Raw genomic sequence first — 21271 nt, forward strand, 5'->3', positions numbered from 1 at the left:
AACTCAGCCATGGAAGTATCTGGTAAAGAGTTAGTGATGTTTGATCATTGAGGTTTGTTACCTTTAATGCCCCCACAGAGACTCTGACACTCCTCCACAGTCCTAAAGATGTTCCCATTGGACACCCAGCCTCTGAAGTGAAATCCCTCACACTTCTCACTCGACACGTTGTAAAAGATGAAGTTGTGAATGCTTTCGTCCGGCTTGTCTGTGTTGGAACCGTAGTTTGAAAAACGCACTGGAGGTCTTACACCTTGATCCATAGGCCGATAGCAACGGTCTGCAGGGACAAAGACGGATGGAATAAATTCATGTTTTTTAACAGAGGTATTTGCTCCACACCTCCAGCAATGAAACCGCTTTGTTAGGTTTAAGAAAAACATCAGCAAGTAAAATATCGACGTAAACAACATAACATAAATATGGAAAACATGTCCAAAAATGCCACCAATCTAACTTAAAAACAACAACAACAAAAACAACACTTCTTGACTCTGGTCTTCAATACTCTCCTGGTTGGAAATCCTGTGTTCGTTAGAATTGTTCAAATTAGAAATATAGATTTGTGAAAAGTGTAAAAGTACTGTAATAATAAAGAATTAAATATAAAATGTAAGTATAGTTACCTGTTTCCTTGGCAATAACTGCAGAAGCAAAAAAAAAAAGAGGACAAAAAAATAATAAAAATTGTTGGCATTGGAGTACATTCACTCAATACTACACTTAAACCTAGAACACTAAGGTAACTGTTAGTTACACCATCACTAACGTCGGGTATATTTTACCCTATATAATATACCCGAAAAAAAAACTTCTCTTCAAAATATATTAAAGTACAACAATACATGAAACATTGAAATACTCGTCTTTTATTTCCCCCTATGCAACATCTTACGAAATGAAAAAAAGAAAAGAAAATGGCATCATGGGGGACCCTATAAAAAGGCTCTAAAATTTGTGAAAAATAGGGAATTGTTTACGAAACATTCCTAAAGTCGGGTGAAAATCACCCAAACACATGCCTGTTAATAAAAACAGGGATGGGAGCAGGGAAAGACGCCGACCTGTGACGATATCAGTGAGCATACTGAAGCTATCCAAGGACCCATGCAACTCAGACAGCAGCAACATGATGAAATTCATGTGACAACAATCGCGTGGGTGAAAATCACCTGGCGTTTAGTGTTCTATGGTCCAAATCTAAGGTAATTGTCCTTTTCTTTTCATGATTTACTTTTCTACTCCACTACATTTATCTGACAGCTTTAGTTACTGTACACATTATTATTTACTGACTCCTAAACAGTTCATACAAATACTGCTGAAACCATAAGTCTATTAATCAACGAGTCAATGAATGAATAAGTCAATTGACAGACAATGAATGTGAAGCCATTTTGATTTCTGACCTCATCGCTCCTGTAAAACCATGTGCTGGTTCCAGATATAGTAATGTTAATGTATAAGTCATCATTTTAATAATATTCATGTATTTGTAATAATAACAATAATGCTCATACTATTAGTCATTATATAAATGTTATTAGTAATAATGTTAATGTATTAGAAATAATAACAATGATGTAAATGTTATTAGTAATGTTGTTAATGTGTAAGTAACAATGTTAATGTATTAGCAATAATAACAACAGTGTTATTAATGATGTTAATGTATAACCTGTATCTATGAATTATTTACATGCTTTAACTCTCAGGTAGTAAAGATGTACAGAAAGTAATGTGTAACAATACTAAGACAATACCAATACCTGCAACATGAGTGGTTACAGGAGGTGGGGCACCTGGTTGAAATGAAGAATCTTAATTAACACCATAGAATGAATGTGATACAAATCAAAAACAAGTGAATATAATATTAAGTCACAAACTAACCTGTGGTCTTTGTAGGAACAGCCACGGTAGTATCTGGTAAGGAGTAAGAAATGTTGTCATCACACTTTGTTGTCCATCACATAGTGACAACATAAAAACAGACCCATGAAAGACTCATGAAAACGGAATTGGATTAAAAAAACAATCAAACAATCGCACAAATATGTAACAATACCTGAATCCACTGCAGGTTGACTGGTTACTGTTTTTAAACAAACAGAAGACATGATACGTTAACGGCTGCAGTTAGGTTTAGACAACAAGACTGCTTTGTTAGTTTCAGGAAAAACATCTGTAAGTAAATGTCACCAATGTAATTTAAAAACAAAAACACTTTACAAAATAAATGCGTACATTCATGGGATGTTAACTAACATAAAGACCAGTTGTTAGCATTGTATAAGGTAGCAACTTTGCAACGTTTTTTTCTCTGAATATTGCCCACCTCTGTCTGCTCCATTTTTTTTTTTTTTTTTTCCTACAGTGGCCCTAATACGGCGTCGTAGGTCTTCAATACTCTCCTGGTTGAAAATCCTGTATTCATTTGAATTGTTCTCATCAAATATATTGATTCGTAAAAACCGTAATGCTTTAATAATAACTACAAATTAGATAAAGTATAGTTAAATGTGTTTTGCAGAAGCTGGTTGACAACAATACACCGGAACTTAGCTTGTGTCTGGTTGTAGCATTTATTCACCGACAAACAAACTCGGCCATGAAAGTATCTGGTAAAGAGTTAGTGATGTTTGATCATTGAGGTTTGTTACCTTTAATGCCCCCACAGAGACTCTGACACTCCTCCACAGTCCAAAAGATGTTCCCATTGGACACACTGCCTCTGAAGTGAAATCCCTCACACTTCCCACTCGACACGTTGTAAAAGATGAAGTTGTGAATGCTTTCGTCCGGCTTGTCTGTGTTGGAACCGTAGTTTGAAAAACGCAATGGAGGTCTTTCACCTTGATCCATAGGCCGATAGCAACGGTCTGCAGGGACAAAGACGGATGGAATAAATTCATGTTTTTTAACAGAAGTATTCGCTCCGCACCTCCAGCAATGAAACCGCTTTGTTGGGTTTAAGAAAAACATCAGCAAGTAAAATATCGACGTAAACAACATAACATAAATATGGAAAACATGTCCAAAAACGCCATCAATCTAACTTAAAAACAACAACAACAAAAACAACACTTCTTGACTCTGGTCTTCAATACTCTCCTGGTTGGAAATCCTGTGTTCGTTAGAATTGTTTAAATTAGAAATATAGATTTGTGAAAAGTGTAAAAGTACTGTAATAATAAAGAATTAAATATAAAATGTAAGTATAGTTACCTGTTTCCTTGGCAATAACTGCAGAAGCAAAAAAAAAAGAGGACAAAAAAATAATAAAAATTGTTGGCATTGGAGTACATTCACTCAAGTACTACACTTAAACCTAGAACACTAAGGTAACTGTTAGTTACACCATCACTAACGTCGGGTATATTTTACCCTATATAATATACCCGAAAAAAAAAACTTCTCTTCAAAATATATTAAAGTACAACAATACATGAAACATTGAAATACTCGTATTTTATTTCCCCCTATGCAACATCTTATAAAATGAAAAAAAGAAAAGAAAATGGCATCATGGGGGACCCTATAAAAAGGCTCTAAAATTTGTGAAAAATAGGGAATTGTTTACGAAACATTCCTAAAGTCGAGTGAAAATCACCCAAACACATGCCTGTTAATAAAAACAGGGATGGGAGCAGGGAAAGACGCCGACCTGTGACGATATCAGTGAGCATACTGAAGCTATCCAAGGACCCATGCAACTCAGACAGCAGCAACATGATGAAATTCACGTGACAACAATCGCGTGGGTGAAAATCACCTGGCGTTTAGTGTTCTATGGTCCAAATCTAAGGTAATTGTCCTTTTCTTTTCATGATTTACTTTTCTACTCCACTACATTTATCTGACAGCTTTAGTTACTGTACACATTATTATTTACTGACTCCTAAACAGTTCATACAAATACTGCTGAAACCATAAGTCTATTAATCAACGAGTCAATGAATGAATAAGTCAATTGACAGACAATGAATGTGAAGCCATTTTGATTTCTGACCTCATCGCTCCTGTAAAACCATGTGCTGGTTCCAGATATAGTAATGTTAATGTATAAGTCATCATTTTAATAATATTCATGTATTTGTAATAATAACAATAATGCTCATACTATTAGTCATTATATAAATGTTATTAGTAATAATGTTAATGTATTAGAAATAATAACAATGATGTAAATGTTATTAGTAATGTTGTTAATGTGTAAGTAACAATGTTAATGTATTAGCAATAATAACAACAGTGTTATTAATGATGTTAATGTATAACCTGTATCTATGAATTATTTACATGCTTTAACTCTCAGGTAGTAAAGATGTACAGAAAGTAATGTGTAACAATACTAAGACAATACCAATACCTGCAACATGAGTGGTTACAGGAGGTGGGGCACCTGGTTGAAATGAAGAATCTTAATTAACACCATAGAATGAATGTGATACAAATCAAAAACAAGTGAATATAATATTAAGTCACAAACTAACCTGTGGTCTTTGTAGGAACAGCCACGGTAGTATCTGGTAAGGAGTAAGAAATGTTGTCATCACACTTTGTTGTCCATCACATAGTGACAACATAAAAACAGACCCATGAAAGACTCATGAAAACGGAATTGGATTAAAAAAACAATCAAACAATCGCACAAATATGTAACAATACCTGAATCCACTGCAGGTTGACTGGTTACTGTTTTTAAACAAACAGAAGACATGATACGTTAACGGCTGCAGTTAGGTTTAGACAACAAGACTGCTTTGTTAGTTTCAGGAAAAACATCTGTAAGTAAATGTCACCAATGTAATTTAAAAACAAAAACACTTTACAAAATAAATGCGTACATTCATGGGATGTTAACTAACATAAAGACCAGTTGTTAGCATTGTATAAGGTAGCAACTTTGCAACGTTTTTTTCTCTGAATATTGCCCACCTCTGTCTGCTCCATTTTTTTTTTTTTTTTTTCCTACAGTGGCCCTAATACGGCGTCGTAGGTCTTCAATACTCTCCTGGTTGAAAATCCTGTATTCATTTGAATTGTTCTCATCAAATATATTGATTCGTAAAAACCGTAATGCTTTAATAATAACTACAAATTAGATAAAGTATAGTTAAATGTGTTTTGCAGAAGCTGGTTGACAACAATACACCGGAACTTAGCTTGTGTCTGGTTGTAGCATTTATTCACCGACAAACAAACTCGGCCATGAAAGTATCTGGTAAAGAGTTAGTGATGTTTGATCATTGAGGTTTGTTACCTTTAATGCCCCCACAGAGACTCTGACACTCCTCCACAGTCCAAAAGATGTTCCCATTGGACACACTGCCTCTGAAGTGAAATCCCTCACACTTCTCACTCGACACGTTGTAAAAGATGAAGTTGTGAATGCTTTCGTCCGGCTTGTCTGTGTTGGAACCGTAGTTTGAAAAACGCAATGGAGGTCTTTCACCTTGATCCATAGGCCGATAGCAACGGTCTGCAGGGACAAAGACGGATGGAATAAATTCATGTTTTTTAACAGAAGTATTCGCTCCGCACCTCCAGCAATGAAACCGCTTTGTTGGGTTTAAGAAAAACATCAGCAAGTAAAATATCGACGTAAACAACATAACATAAATATGGAAAACATGTCCAAAAACGCCATCAATCTAACTTAAAAACAACAACAACAAAAACAACACTTCTTGACTCTGGTCTTCAATACTCTCCTGGTTGGAAATCCTGTGTTCGTTAGAATTGTTTAAATTAGAAATATAGATTTGTGAAAAGTGTAAAAGTACTGTAATAATAAAGAATTAAATATAAAATGTAAGTATAGTTACCTGTTTCCTTGGCAATAACTGCAGAAGCAAAAAAAAAAGAGGACAAAAAAATAATAAAAATTGTTGGCATTGGAGTACATTCACTCAAGTACTACACTTAAACCTAGAACACTAAGGTAACTGTTAGTTACACCATCACTAACGTCGGGTATATTTTACCCTATATAATATACCCGAAAAAAAAAACTTCTCTTCAAAATATATTAAAGTACAACAATACATGAAACATTGAAATACTCGTATTTTATTTCCCCCTATGCAACATCTTATAAAATGAAAAAAAGAAAAGAAAATGGCATCATGGGGGACCCTATAAAAAGGCTCTAAAATTTGTGAAAAATAGGGAATTGTTTACGAAACATTCCTAAAGTCGAGTGAAAATCACCCAAACACATGCCTGTTAATAAAAACAGGGATGGGAGCAGGGAAAGACGCCGACCTGTGACGATATCAGTGAGCATACTGAAGCTATCCAAGGACCCATGCAACTCAGACAGCAGCAACATGATGAAATTCACGTGACAACAATCGCGTGGGTGAAAATCACCTGGCGTTTAGTGTTCTATGGTCCAAATCTAAGGTAATTGTCCTTTTCTTTTCATGATTTACTTTTCTACTCCACTACATTTATCTGACAGCTTTAGTTACTGTACACATTATTATTTACTGACTCCTAAACAGTTCATACAAATACTGCTGAAACCATAAGTCTATTAATCAACGAGTCAATGAATGAATAAGTCAATTGACAGACAATGAATGTGAAGCCATTTTGATTTCTGACCTCATCGCTCCTGTAAAACCATGTGCTGGTTCCAGATATAGTAATGTTAATGTATAAGTCATCATTTTAATAATATTCATGTATTTGTAATAATAACAATAATGCTCATACTATTAGTCATTATATAAATGTTATTAGTAATAATGTTAATGTATTAGAAATAATAACAATGATGTAAATGTTATTAGTAATGTTGTTAATGTGTAAGTAACAATGTTAATGTATTAGCAATAATAACAACAGTGTTATTAATGATGTTAATGTATAACCTGTATCTATGAATTATTTACATGCTTTAACTCTCAGGTAGTAAAGATGTACAGAAAGTAATGTGTAACAATACTAAGACAATACCAATACCTGCCACATGAGTGGTTACAGGAGGTGGGGCACCTGGTTGAAATGAAGAATCTTAATTAACACCATAGAATGAATGTGATACAAATCAAAAACAAGTGAATATAATATTAAGTCACAAACTTACCTGTGGTCTTTGTAGGAACAGCCACAGTAGTATCTGGTAAGGAGTAAGAAATGTTGTCATCACACTTTGTTGTCCATCACATAGTGACAACATAAAAACAGACCCATGAAAGACTCATGAAAACAGAATTGGATTAAAAAAACAATCAAACAATCGCACAAATATGTAAAAATACCTGAATCCACTGCAGGTTGACTGGTTACTGTTTTTAAACAAACAGAAGACATGATACGTTAACGGCTGCAGTTAGGTTTAGACAACAAGACTGCTTTGTTAGTTTCAGGAAAAACATCTGTAAGTAAATGTCACCAATGTAATTTAAAAACAACAACACTTTACAAAATAAATGCGTACATTCATGGGAAGTTAACTAGCATAAAGACCAGTTGTTAGCATTGTATAAGGTAGCAACTTTGCAACGTTTTTTTCTCTGAATATTGCCCACCTCTGTCTGCTCCATTTTTTTTTTTTTTTTCCGACAGTGGCCCTAATACGGCGTCGTAGGTCTTCAATACTCTCCTGGTTGAAAATCCTGTATTCATTTGAATTGTTCTCATCAAATATATTGATTCGTAAAAACCGTAATGCTTTAATAATAACTACAAATTAGATAAAGTATAGTTAAATGTGTTTTGCAGAAGCTGGTTGACAACAATACACCGGAACTTAGCTTGTGTCTGGTTGTAGCATTTATTCACCGACAAACAAACTCGGCCATGGAAGTATCTGGTAAAGAGTTAGTGATGTTTGATCATTGAGGTTTGTTACCTTTAATGCCCCCACAGAGACTCTGACACTCCTCCACAGTCCTAAAGATGTTCCCATTGGACACACTGCCTCTGAAGTGAAATCCCTCACACTTCTCACTCGACACGTTGTAAAAGATGAAGTTGTGAATGCTTTCGTCCGGCTTGTCTGTGTTGGAACCGTAGTTTGAAAAACGCAATGGAGGTCTTTCACCTTGATCCATAGGTCGATAGCAACGGTCTGCAGGGACAAAGACGGATGGAATAAATTCATGTTTTTTAACAGAAGTATTCGCTCCGCACCTCCAGCAATGAAACCGCTTTGTTGGGTTTAAGAAAAACATCAGCAAGTAAAATATCGACGTAAACAACATAACATAAATATGGAAAACATGTCCAAAAATGCCACCAATCTAACTTAAAAACAACAACAACAAAAACAACACTTCTTAACTCTGGTCTTCAATACTCTCCTGGTTGGAAATCCTGTGTTCGTTAGAATTGTTCAAATTAGAAATATAGATTTGTGAAAAGTGTAAAAGTACTATAATAATAAAGAATTAAATATAAAATGTAAGTATAGTTACCTGTTTCCTTGGCAATAACTGCAGAAGCAAAAAAAAAAAGAGGACAAAAAAAAAAAAATGTTGGCATTGGAGTACATTCACTCAAGTACTACACTTAAACATAGAACACTAAGGTAACTGTTAGTTACACCATCACTAACGTCGGGTATATTTTACCCTATATAATATACCCGGAAAAAAAAACTTCTCTTCAAAATATATTAAAGTACAACAATACATGAAACATTGAAATACTCGTCTTTTATTTCCCCCTATGCAACATGATGAAATTATGTAAATGTTATTAGTAATGTTGTTAATGTGTAAGTAACAATGTTAATGTATTAGCAATAATAACAACAGTGTTATTAATGATGTTAATGTATAACCTGTATCTATGAATTATTTACATGCTTTAACTCTCAGGTAGTAAAGATGTACAGAAAGTAATGTGTAACAATACTAAGACAATACCAATACCTGCAACATGAGTGGTTACAGGAGGTGGGGCACCTGGTTGAAATGAAGAATCTTAATTAACACCATAGAATGAATGTGATACAAATCAAAAACAAGTGAATATAACATTAAGTCACAAACTTACCTGTGGTCTTTGTAGGAACAGCCATGGTAGTATCTGGTAAGGAGTAAGAAATGTTGTCATCACACTTTGTTGTCCATCACATAGTGACAACATAAAAACAGACCCATGAAAGACTCATGAAAACAGAATTGGATTAAAAAAACAATCAAACAATCGCATAAATATGGAATAAAACCTGAATCCACTGCAGGTTGACTGGTTACTGTTTTATACAAACAGAAGACATGATACGTTAACGGCTGCAGTTAGGTTTAGACAACAAGACTGCTTTGTTAGTTTCAGGAAAAACATCTGTAAGTAAATGTCACCAATGTAATTTAAAAACAACAACACTTTACAAAATAAATGCGTACATTCATGGGATGTTAACTAGCATAAAGACCAGTTGTTAGCATTGTATAAGGTAGCAACTTTGCAACGTTTTTTTCTCTGAATATTGCCCACCTCTGTCTGCTCCATTTTTTTTTTTTTTTTCCTACAGTGGCCATAATACGGCGTCGTAGGTCTTCAATACTCTCCTGGTTGAAAATCCTGTATTCATTTGAATTGTTCTCATCAAATATATTGATTCGTAAAAACCGTAATGCTTTAATAATAACTACAAATTAGATAAAGTATAGTTAAATGTGTTTTGCAGAAGCTGGTTGACAACAATACACCGGAACTTAGCTTGTGTCTGGTTGTAGCATTTATTCACCGACAAACAAACTCGGCCATGGAAGTATCTGGTAAAGAGTTAGTGATGTTTGATCATTGAGGTTTGTTACCTTTAATGCCCCCACAGAGACTCTGACACTCCTCCACAGTCCTAAAGATGTTCCCATTGGACACACTGCCTCTGAAGTGAAATCCCTCACACTTCTCACTCGACACGTTGTAAAAGATGAAGTTGTGAATGCTTTCGTCCGGCTTGTCTGTGTTGGAACCGTAATTTGAAAAACGCAATGGAGGTCTTTCACCTTGATCCATAGGCCGATAGCAACGGTCTGCAGGGACAAAGACGGATGGATTAAATTCATGTTTTTTAACAGAAGTATTCGCTCCGCACCTCCAGCAATGAAACCGCTTTGTTGGGTTTAAGAAAAACATCAGCAAGTAAAATATCGACGTAAACAACATAACATAAATATGGAAAACATGTCCAAAAATGCCACCAATCTAACTTAAAAACAACAACAACAAAAACAACACTTCTTGACTCTGGTCTTCAATACTCTCCTGGTTGGAAATCCTGTGTTCGTTAGAATTGTTCAAATTAGAAATATAGATTTGTGAAAAGTGTAAAAGTACTGTAATAATAAAGAATTAAATATAAAATGTAAGTATAGTTACCTGTTTCCTTGGCAATAACTGCAGAAGCAAAAAAAAAAAGAGGACAAAAAAATAATAAAAATTGTTGGCATTGGAGTACATTCACTCAAGTACTACACTTAAACCTAGAACACTAAGGTAACTGTTAGTTACACCATCACTAACGTCGGGTATATTTTACCCTATATAATATACCCGGAAAAAAAACTTCTCTTCAAAATATATTAAAGTACAACAATACATGAAACATTGAAATACTCGTCTTTTATTTCCCCCTATGCAACATCTTATAAAATGAAAAAAAGAAAAGAAAATGGCATCATGGGGGACCCTATAAAAAGGCTCTAAAATTTGTGAAAAATAGGGAATTGTTTACGAAACATTCCTAAAGTCGGGTGAAAATCACCCAAACACATGCCTGTTAATAAAAACAGGGATGGGAGCAGGGAAAGACGCCGACCTGTGACGATATCAGTGAGCATACTGAAGTTATCCAAGGACCCATGCAACTCAGACAGCAGCAACATGATGAAATTCACGTGACAACAATCGTGTGGGTGAAAATCACCTGGCGTTTAGTGTTCTATGGTCCAAATCTAAGGTAATTGTTCTTTTCTTTTCATGATTTACTTTTCTACTCCACTACATTTATCTGACAGCTTTAGTTACTGTACACATTATTATTTACTGACTCCTAAACAGTTCATACAAATACTGCTGAAACCATAAGTCTATTAATCAATGAGTCAATGAATGAATAAGTCAATTGACAGACAATGAATGTGAAGCCATTTTGATTTCTGACGTCATCGTTCCTGTAAAACCATGTGCTGGTTCCAGATATAGTAATGTTAATGTATAAGTCATCATTTTAATAATATTCATGTATTTGTAATAATAACAATAATGCTCATACTATTAGTCATTATATAAATGTTATTAGTAATAATGTTAATGTATTAGCAATAATAACAACAGTGTTATTAATGATGTTAATGTATAACCTGTATCTATGAATTATTTACATGCTTTAACTCTCAGGTAGTAAAGATGTACAGAAAGTAATGTGTAATAATACTAAGACAATACCAATACCTGCAACATGAGTGGTTACAGGAGGTGGGGCACCTGGTTGAAAAGAAGAATCTTAATTAACACCATAGAATGAATGTGATACAAATCAAATACAAGTGAATATAATATTAAGTCACAAACTAACCTGTGGTCTTTGTAGGAACAGCCACGGTAGTATCTGGTAAGGAGTAAGAAATGTTGTCATCACACTTTGTTGTCCATCACATAGTGACAACATAAAAACAGACCCGTGAAAGACTCATGAAAATGGAATTGGATTTAAAAAAAACAATCAAACAATCGCACAAATATATAACAATACCTGAATCCACTGCAGGTTGACTGGTTACTGTTTTTAAACAAACAGAAGACATGATACGTTAACGGCTGCAGTTAGGTTTAGACAACGAGACTGTTTTGTTAGGTTTAAGAAAAACATCTGTAAGTAAATGTCACCAATGTAATTTAAAAACAACAACACTTTACAAAATAAATGCATACATTCATGGGAAGTTAACTAGCATAAAGACCAGTTGTTAGCATTGTATAAGGTAGCAAATTTGCTAATTCTTTTCTCTGAATATTGCCCACCTCTCTCTGCTCCATTTTTTTTTTTTTCCTACAGTGGCCCTAATACAGCGTCACAGGTCTTCAATACTCTCCTGGTTAAAAATCCTGTATGCATTTGAATTGTTCTCATCAAATATATTGATTTGTAAAAACGGTAATGCTTTAATAATAACAACAAATTAGATAAAGTATAGTTAAATGTGTTTTTGGCAAGAACAATGTCTGCAGAAGCTGGTTGACAACAAGACACAGGACCTTAGCTTGTGTCTAGTTGTAGCATTTCTTCACCGACAAACAAAATCCACCATGGAAGTATCTGGTAAAGAGTTAGTGATGTTTGATCATTGAGGTTTGTTACCTTTAATGCCCCCACAGAGACTCTGACACTCCTCCACAGTCCAAAAGATGTTCCCATTGGACCCACTGCCTCTGAAGTAAAATCCCTCACACTTCCCACTCGACACGTTGTAAAAGATGAAGTTGTGAATGCTTTCGCCCGGCTTGTCTGTGTTGGAACCGTAGTTTGAAAAACGCATTGGAGGTCTTGCACCTTGAGCCATAGGCCGATAGCAACGGTCTGCAGGGACAAAGACGGATGGAATAAATTCATGTTTTTTAACAGAAGTATTCGCTCCACACCTCCAGCAATGAAACCGCTTTGTTAGGTTTAAGAAAAACATCAGCAAGTAAAATATCGACGTAAACAACATAACATAAATATGGAAAACATGTCCAAAAACGCCATCAATCTAACTTAAAAACAACAACAACAAAAACAACACTTCTTGACTCTGGTCTTCAATACTCTCCTGGTTGGAAATCCTGTGTTCGTTAGAATTGTTCAAATTAGAAATATAGATTTGTGAAAAGTGTAAAAGTACTGTAATTATAAAGAATTAAATATAAAATGTAAGTATAGTTACCTGTTTCCTTGGCAATAACTGCAGAAGCAAAAAAAAAAAGAGGACAAAAAATAATAAAAATTGTTGGCATTGGAGTACATTCACTCAAGTACTACACTTAAACCTAGAACACTAAGGTAACTGTTAGTTACACCATCACTAACGTCGCGTATATTTTACCCTATATAATATACCCGAAAAAAAAACTTCTCTTCAAAATATATTAAAGTACAACAATACATGAAACATTGAAATACTCGTCTTTTATTTCCCCCTATGCAAATTCTCTTAAAAGAAAAAAAAGAAAAAAAAAATGGCATCATGGGGGACCCTATAAAAAGGCTCTAAAATTTGTGAAAAATAGGGAATTGTTTACGAAACATTCCTAAAGTCGGGTGAAAATCACCCAAACACATGCCTGTTAATAAAAACAGGGATGGGAGGAGGGAAAGATGCCAACCTGTGACGATATCAGTGAGCATACTGAAGTTATCCAAGGACCCACGCAACTCAGACAGCAGCAACATGATGAAATTCACGTGACAACAATCGTGTGGGTGAAAATCACCTGGCGTTTAGTGTTCTATGGTCCAAATCTGAGGTAATTTTCCTTTTCTTTTCATGATTTACTTTTCTACTCCACTACATTTATCCGACAGCTTTAGTTACTGTACACATTATTATTTACTGACTCCTAAACAGTTCATACAAATACTGCTGAAACCATAATCAACGAGTCAATGAATGAATAAGTCAATTGACAGACAATGAATGTGAAGCCATCTTGATTTCTGACGTCATCGTTCCTGTAAAACCATGTGCTGGTTCCAGATATAGTAATGTTAATGTATAAGTCATCATTTTAATAATATTCATGTATTTGTAATAATAACAATAATGTTCATACTATTAGTCATTATATAAATGTTATTAGTAATAATGTTAATGTATTAGTAATAATAACAATGATGTAAATGTTATTAGTAATGTTGTTAATGTGTAAGTAACAATGTTAATGAATAAGCAATAATAACAACAGGGTTATTAATGATGTTAATGTATAACCTGTATCTATGAATTATTTACATGCTTTAATTCTCAGGTAGTAAAGATGTACAGAAAGTAATGTGTAACAATACTAAGACAATACCAATACCTGCAACATGAGTGGTTACAGGAGGTGGGGCACCTGGTTGAAATGAAGAATCTTAATTAACACCATAGAATGAATGTGATACAAATCAAATACAAGTGAATATAATATTAAGTCACAAACTAACCTGTGGTCTTTGTAGGAACAGCCACGGTAGTATCTGGTAAGGAGTAAGAAATGTTGTCATCACACTTTGTTGTCCATCACATAGTGACAACATAAAAACAGACCCATGAAAGACTCATGAAAATGGAATTGGATTAAAAAAAAAAACAATCAAACAATCGCACAAATATATAACAATACCTGAATCCACTGCAGGTTGACTGGTTACTGTTTTTAAACAAACAGAAGACATGATACGTTAACGGCTGCAGTTAGGTTTAGACAACGAGACTGTTTTGTTAGGTTTAAGAAAAACATCTGTAAGTAAATGTCACCAATGTAATTTAAAAAAAACAACACTTTACAAAATAAATGCGTACATTCATGGGAAGTTAACTAGCATAAAGACCAGTTGTTAGCATTGTATAAGGTAGCAAATTTGCTAATTCTTTTCTCTGAATATTGCCCACCTCTCTCTGCTCCATTTTTTTTTTTTCCTACAGTGGCCCTAATACAGCGTCACAGGTCTTCAATACTCTCCTGGTTAAAAATCCTGTATTCATTTGAATTGTTCTCATCAAATATATTGATTTGTAAAAACGGTAATGCTTTAATAATAACAACAAATTAGATAAAGTATAGTTAAATGTGTTTTTGGCAAGAACAATGTCTGCAGAAGCTGGTTGACAACAAGACACAGGACCTTAGCTTGTGTCTAGTTGTAGCATTTCTTCACCGACAAACAAAATCCACCATGGAAGTATCTGGTAAAGAGTTAGTGATGTTTGATCATTGAGGTTTGTTACCTTTAATGCCCCCACAGAGACTCTGACACTCCTCCACAGTCCTAAAGATGTTCCCATTGGACCCACTGCCTCTGAAGTAAAATCCCTCACACTTCCCACTCGACACGTTGTAAAAGATGAAGTTGTGAATGCTTTCGCCCGGCTTGTCTGTGTTGGAACCGTAGTTTGAAAAACGCATTGGAGGTCTTGCACCTTGATCCATAGGCCGATAGCAACGGTCTGCAGGGACAAAGACGGATGGAATAAATTCATGTTTTTGAACAGAGGTATTCGCTCCACACCTCCAGCAATGGAACCGCTTTGTTAGGTTTAAGAAAAACATCAGCAAGTAAAATATCAACGTAAACAACATAACATAAATATGGAAAACATGTCCAAAAACGCCATCAATCTAACTTAAAAACAACAACAACAAAAACAACACTTCTTGACTCTGGTCTTAAATACTCTCCTGGTTGGAAATCCTGTGTTCGTTAGAATTGTTCAAATTAGAAATATAGATTCGTGAAAAGTGTAAAAGTACTGTAATAATAAAGAATTAAATATAAAATGTAAGTATAGTTACCTGTTTCCTTGGCAATAACTGCAGAAGCAAAAAAAAAAGAGGACAAAAAATAATAAAAATTGTTGGCATTGGAGTACATTCACTCAAGTACTACACTTAAACCTAGAACACTAAGGTAACTGTTAGTTACACCATCACTAACGTCGCATATATTTTACCCTATATAATATACCCGAAAAAAAAACTTCTCTTCAAAATATATTAAAGTACAACAATACATGAAACATTGAAATACTCGTCTTTTATTTCCCCCTATGCAAATTCTCTTAAAATAAAAACATAAAAAAAAAAAATGGCATCATGGGGGACCCTATAAAAAGGCTCTAAAATTTGTGAAAAATAGGGAATTGTTTACGAAACATTCCTAAAGTCGGGTGAAAATCACCCAAACACATGCCTGTTAATAAAAACAGGGATGGGAGCAGGGAAAGACGCCGACCTGTGACGATATCAGTGAGCATACTAAAGTTATCCAAGGACCCACGCAACTCAGACAGCAGCAACATGATGAAATTCACGTGACAACAATCGTGTGGGTGAAAATCACCTGGCGTTTAGTGTTCTATGGTCCAAATCTGAGGTAATTTTCCTTTTCTTTTCATGATTTACTTTTCTACTCCACTACATTTATCCGACAGCTTTAGTTACTGTACACATTATTATTTACTGACTCCTAAACAGTTCATACAAATACTGCTGAAACCATAATCAACGAGTCAATGAATGAATAAGTCAATTGACAGACAATGAATGTGAAGCCATCTTGATTTCTGACGTCATCGTTCCTGTAAAACCATGTGCTGGTTCCAGATATAGTAATGTTAATGTATAAGTCATCATTTTAATAATATTCATGTATTTGTAATAATAACAATAATGTTCATACTATTAGTCATTATATAAATGTTATTAGTAATAATGTTAATGTATTAGTAATAATAACAATGATGTAAATGTTATTAGTAATGTTGTTAATGTGTAAGTAACAATGTTAATTTATAAGCAATAATAACAACAGTGTTATTAATGATGTTAATGTATAACCTGTATCTATGAATTATTTACATGCTTTAACTCTCAGGTAGTAAAGATGTACAGAAAGTAATGTGTAACAATACTAAGACAATACCAATACCTGCAACATGAGTGGTTACAGGAGGTGGGGCACCTGGTTGAAAAGAAGAATCTTAATTAACACCATAGAATGAATGTGATACAAATCAAATACAAGTGAATATAATATTAAGTCACAAACTAACCTGTGGTCTTTGTAGGAACAGCCACGGTAGTATCTGGTAAGGAGTAAGAAATGTTGTCATCACACTTTGTTGTCCATCACATAGTGACAACATAAAAACAGACCCATGAAAGACTCATGAAAACGGAATTGGATTAAAAAAATAATCAAACAATCGCACAAATATGTAACAATACCTGAATCCACTGCAGGTTGACTGGTTACTGTTTTTAAACAAACAGAAGACATGATACGTTAACGGCTGCAGTTAGGTTTAGACAACAAGACTGCTTTGTTAGTTTTAGGAAAAACATCTGTAAGTAAATGTCACCAATGTAATTTAAAAACAACAACACTTTACAAAATAAATGCGTAAATTCATGGGAAGTAAACTAGCATAAAGACCAGTTGTAAGCATTGTATAAGGTAGCAAATTTGCAATTTTTTTCCCCTGAATATTGCCCACCTCTCTCTGCTCCATTTTCTTTTTTTTTCCTACAGTTGCCCTAATACAGCGTCGTAGGTCTTCAATACTCTCCTGGTTGAAAATCCTGTATTCATTTGAATTGCTCTCATCAAATATATTGATTTGTAAAAACTGTAATGCTTTAATAATAACAACAAATTAGATAAAGTATAGTTATATGTGTTTTTGGCAAGAACAATGTCTGCAGAAGCTGTTTGACAACAAGACACAGGAACTTAGCTTGTGTCTAGTTGTAGCATTTCTTCACCGACAAACAAAATCCACCATGGAAGTATCTGGTAAAGAGTTAGTGATGTTTGATCATTGAGGTTTGTTACCTTTAATGCCCCCACAGAGACTCTGACACTCCTCCACAGTCCTAAAGATGTTCCCATTGGACCCACTGCCTCTGAAGTAAAATCCCTCACATTTCCCACTCGACACGTTGTGAAAGAAGAAGTTGTGAATGATTTCATCCGGCTTGTTTGTGTTTGAAAAACGCATTGGAGGTCTTGCACCTTGATCCATAGGTCGATAGCAACGGTCTGCAGAGACAAAGACGGATGGAATAAATTCATGTTTTTTAACAGAAGGGAAAGGTCACTCATACACAGTCAACATGAATACTTTTCCCCATGTGCTGGCTCATAATTAAGGTCTTAACAATATATGTCAAAGACACATTTTTTCTTTTGGGAACTCAAGCACAAAATACAATGAATATGTACTTCAAATAATATTTCTATTGTTTCTGTCCTTACAACAACTTTGGTTACACCACCTAGGTGTTCTCTGACAGTAACATGTGTCCCTAGTCCGTCTACTAACCCCCCAGAAATGAGAAATGTCCATCCTCTCCCTCTTTCGCTTTCTCCCCCTTCAGAATCTGTGTGCTCACAAGCAGTGACGGCGCGGGGGGGGCAAGCACTCCTGTCAAAGGCTGCGTCCCCTCTTTTGCCCCCCCTCCCCTCAAAATATTTATGGATTAAAAACTAGAACAAATATAGAACAAATTAAGACACTGAGACATTAACAATCAATCATCTGAAGAAATATTGTTTATAACGTTCCTATGGTGATTGGGTTTTTTTTTTTTCCTGTGTCGTGCGATTTGCTTGGCTGGTTTGCAAACGGCAGGCTGAATTTGACATTTGTGATTTGTGATAGCCAAAAAGCGAATAAGAGTGGACGATGGTGGTGGTGATTTACGGACGAAGGACAGAGTGATGACGGACTTGGAGGATGAGGATGAAAGCGAGGATGACGAAGGGGCGGTAGTAGGTGAGGAGAATAGAGAAAGGAGGAGGAGGGGAGAAGAGAAGAGAGAAAGACAGCATTGGAGAGCGAGTGAAGCAGAGTTTAGAGGACAAGAAGGGAGGAAGAGGAGAGGAAGACAGGAGTGGGGAGTGAGTGAGGAGGAGTTTAGAGGAGAAGAAGACTTGAGTGGAGAGTGAGTGAGGAGGAGTTTAGAGGAGAGGAAGACAGGAGTTGAGAGTGAGTGAGGAGGAGGAGAAGAAGGGAGGAAGAGGAGAGGAAGACAGGAGTGGAGAGTGAGGAGGAGGATTTTAGAGGAGAGGAAGACAGGAGTGGAGAGTGAGGAGGAGGAGTTTAGAGGAGAGGAAGACAGGAGTGGAGAGTGAGGAGGAGGAGTTTAGAGGAGAGGAAGACAGGAGTGGAGAGTGAGGAGGAGGAGTTTAGAGGAGAGGAAGAGAGGAGTTGAGAGTGAATGAGGAGGAGTTTAGAGGAGTAGAAGAGGAGGAAGACAGGAGTGGAGAGTGAGGAGGAGGAGTTTAGAGGAGAGGAAGACAGGAGTTGAGAGTGAATGAGGAGGAGTTTAGAGGAGTAGAAGAGGAGGAAGACAGGAGTGGAGAGTGAGGAGGAGGAGTTTAGAGGAGAGGAAGATGAGGAAGACAGGAGTGGAGAGTGAAGGAGAGGAGAACAGAAGGAGAGAGAAAACATATTTAGTGAGTTAAGAGACAGTTGTAAGAGTATACTGTATACAACTATACACTGTGCTACAATTCTCAGTTACACTCTTGTAAATCCACAGATGTTCTCTTTGGTGGATTTGTATTGTTTTTTGTGCTTGTTGTTTGGCACTTCATTTCATTAAAAGTAGTTAAATATGCTTGTGTTTGTTTTATGATAAACGTTTAGTAACATGCATTCGACAATATGTAGTGTATCAGCACGGCCACGGGAACAGTACATCTATATCTATTATAGTATTATTTGTTGGTGTCAGAATTCACTAGCACCTCCTATAAACAATCAGACCCCCTCATTGCCCCCCAATAATAATTTTCTGGTGCCGCCGCTGCTCACAAGGGCCAATCAGGAGATACATGACCTCATGAGATAGATCCTCCTGCAGGTGGGAGACGTTCCCTCAGCTAAGTGCTCACTCCACACCTCCACCAACTGGCCACATCCTCTCCCAGGGAGGGGCCTGGTCAGACACAGCTCATTATCACTATTATTATTATTATTATTATTATTATTATTATTATTTACATCTGCAGACACAGAAGCAGCCTGTTGAAAAAGAAGGATTTCTTGAAATCCAGGCTCTAAGTGTTTTTTTTGAGCAACCACCTGTTACCTCTGAGACCTAAGGAGAATAATATGGGAGCCACATCCTTTAAAGCCATATCCAGCATGAAGTAAATACATTGACCACATGGACACTTACACTTTTCATTGCAGAGAGCTTCACAGCCCTCCCGGGTATTGAATGTGTTCCTGTTGGAGCCACAGCCAGTTAAGAACCGCTCACACCTGTAACTGGTACTATTGTAGAAGAACCTGGGAACCCCCGACTGGCAGCTGCTGTATGAATCCATATTCATGAGGTCATGACATCATACTGTAGGGAGAAGGAGAGGGAACAACTGGAAATATTTTCATTTGCAGTGATTTTACATGAATCAGTCGTGTTTTGTGGGAAGGACCCCCACCTTTGTTACTGTTGCTATACAGTTTATGTATTAGGGCTGTAAAAATGAACGCCTTAATATGGAGTGATTAACTTGATGACGAAGATTTTTTTTTACGCATAAATGCTGTTGGCCCGCTGGATGGGACGTTCATGTATAAAAAACAAAGATAGACCAATTAATAAACACGCAGCCTCATAAAAATACTACAACTGCACCGACACCACTGCAGAAATATGACGTTTATATATAATATATATAAATGTTAACATTACATTCATACAAATGAGTGATGAATATTTTGAATTGAATAAATTTGTCCTTACATGTCTCCTCAGCTGAGCCATATGCACCTTCCAGGAAATGCTTTTCTTGTTCTGTGGAGGAGAAATATTTCATATTTAGAATCATGAATTCATCATGCTGAGTTTTCTGCTAACAAACAACCACTAGAGGTCAAACTCTGAACAGAATACTGTAGAAACTATGGATCCATCTCACCGACATCCATGGTGCTCTTGGGGTAAACAGAGATCTTTGTGCTGGGGTCGCGGGGGACTTGTGGGTTCTGGTCCAGACAGTTGACCAGCAGACACTGGTCGAAGCCTGTAAGTGGCTTGGTCACCACGGCCATGTGGCAGTCTGGATCTGTAACACAATCCCTCCAGCAGCTCATCCCGTTGCTGTTCACGGGCTGTCTGATCAGACTGTACCTCCCAGAGACGAGACACTGGGCTGGATCGGGGACCCGAGCTACACCAGGTTGGACCAGGAAACACACCGCCAGCAGGCAGAACCAGAGCCCAAACAAACCGTTCCGAATCATGGTCTCAGATGAACAATCTTTGAGAAAATGTCTTTCTGCTGATGGCTGATGGAGGCTGATGGTGTGGATACACCTGCTGGTTTACTGGGTTTTTGTTTGAGTCCCACACCACACCTTCCTCTTTAACACACCTCCATTCACAAACATCACCCAACAATGCTGTCATCGTTAAGTGGGAGTTGTCTCTTTGTTTCCCTTTAGAGGTTATAATTCAACTCCTGTAGTCATAACTTTCATGTTCCTGTCAAGGTGGACTAACCTGAATCTGAACAAATGAAACATGACGTCCACAGTGGTGACATCTT

The 21271-nt window shown here is 36.1% G+C and overlaps 1 protein-coding gene across 8 annotated transcripts in view; it reads right to left on the reverse strand.

Moving 5' to 3' along the window:
* The window catches only part of LOC311020080 (papilin-like), a 28732-nt gene extending 7693 nt beyond the window's left edge, over positions 1-21039 (reverse strand). For 2 of the 8 annotated variants that reach the window (XM_084019895.1, XM_084019889.1), the window contains exons 1-39: positions 20642-21039; positions 20467-20517; positions 19897-20070; positions 17543-17749; positions 16936-16962; positions 16761-16793; positions 16637-16669; positions 15502-15519; positions 14937-15155; positions 14332-14358; positions 14153-14185; positions 14029-14061; positions 12894-12911; positions 12329-12547; positions 11723-11749; positions 11546-11578; positions 11422-11454; positions 10348-10365; positions 9783-10001; positions 9191-9217; positions 9016-9048; positions 8892-8924; positions 8433-8450; positions 7868-8086; positions 7275-7301; positions 7100-7132; positions 6976-7008; positions 5832-5849; positions 5267-5485; positions 4672-4698; positions 4497-4529; positions 4373-4405; positions 3229-3246; positions 2664-2882; positions 2069-2095; positions 1894-1926; positions 1770-1802; positions 627-644; positions 62-280 (exon numbers count right to left, since the gene is read on the reverse strand). In XM_084019895.1, the coding sequence (XP_083876021.1) occupies positions 62-280; positions 627-644; positions 1770-1802; positions 1894-1926; positions 2069-2095; positions 2664-2882; positions 3229-3246; positions 4373-4405; positions 4497-4529; positions 4672-4698; positions 5267-5485; positions 5832-5849; positions 6976-7008; positions 7100-7132; positions 7275-7301; positions 7868-8086; positions 8433-8450; positions 8892-8924; positions 9016-9048; positions 9191-9217; positions 9783-10001; positions 10348-10365; positions 11422-11454; positions 11546-11578; positions 11723-11749; positions 12329-12547; positions 12894-12911; positions 14029-14061; positions 14153-14185; positions 14332-14358; positions 14937-15155; positions 15502-15519; positions 16637-16669; positions 16761-16793; positions 16936-16962; positions 17543-17749; positions 19897-20053 (2674 nt within the window). In that variant the 5' untranslated portion in view covers positions 20054-20070; positions 20467-20517; positions 20642-21039. The remainder of the gene's footprint in view (positions 1-61; positions 281-626; positions 645-1769; positions 1803-1893; positions 1927-2068; positions 2096-2663; positions 2883-3228; positions 3247-4372; positions 4406-4496; positions 4530-4671; positions 4699-5266; positions 5486-5831; positions 5850-6975; positions 7009-7099; positions 7133-7274; positions 7302-7867; positions 8087-8432; positions 8451-8891; positions 8925-9015; positions 9049-9190; positions 9218-9782; positions 10002-10347; positions 10366-11421; positions 11455-11545; positions 11579-11722; positions 11750-12328; positions 12548-12893; positions 12912-14028; positions 14062-14152; positions 14186-14331; positions 14359-14936; positions 15156-15501; positions 15520-16636; positions 16670-16760; positions 16794-16935; positions 16963-17542; positions 17750-19896; positions 20071-20466; positions 20518-20641) is intronic. The other 6 variants (XM_084019890.1, XM_084019891.1, XM_084019893.1 and 3 more) reach the window with 6 other exon arrangements.
* Between the last annotated feature and the right edge of the window lie 232 nt (positions 21040-21271).

Source organism: Eutrigla gurnardus, assembly GCF_963514095.1.
Source record: "Eutrigla gurnardus genome assembly, chromosome: 10".
Classification (NCBI taxonomy): Eukaryota; Metazoa; Chordata; class Actinopteri; order Perciformes; family Triglidae; genus Eutrigla; species Eutrigla gurnardus.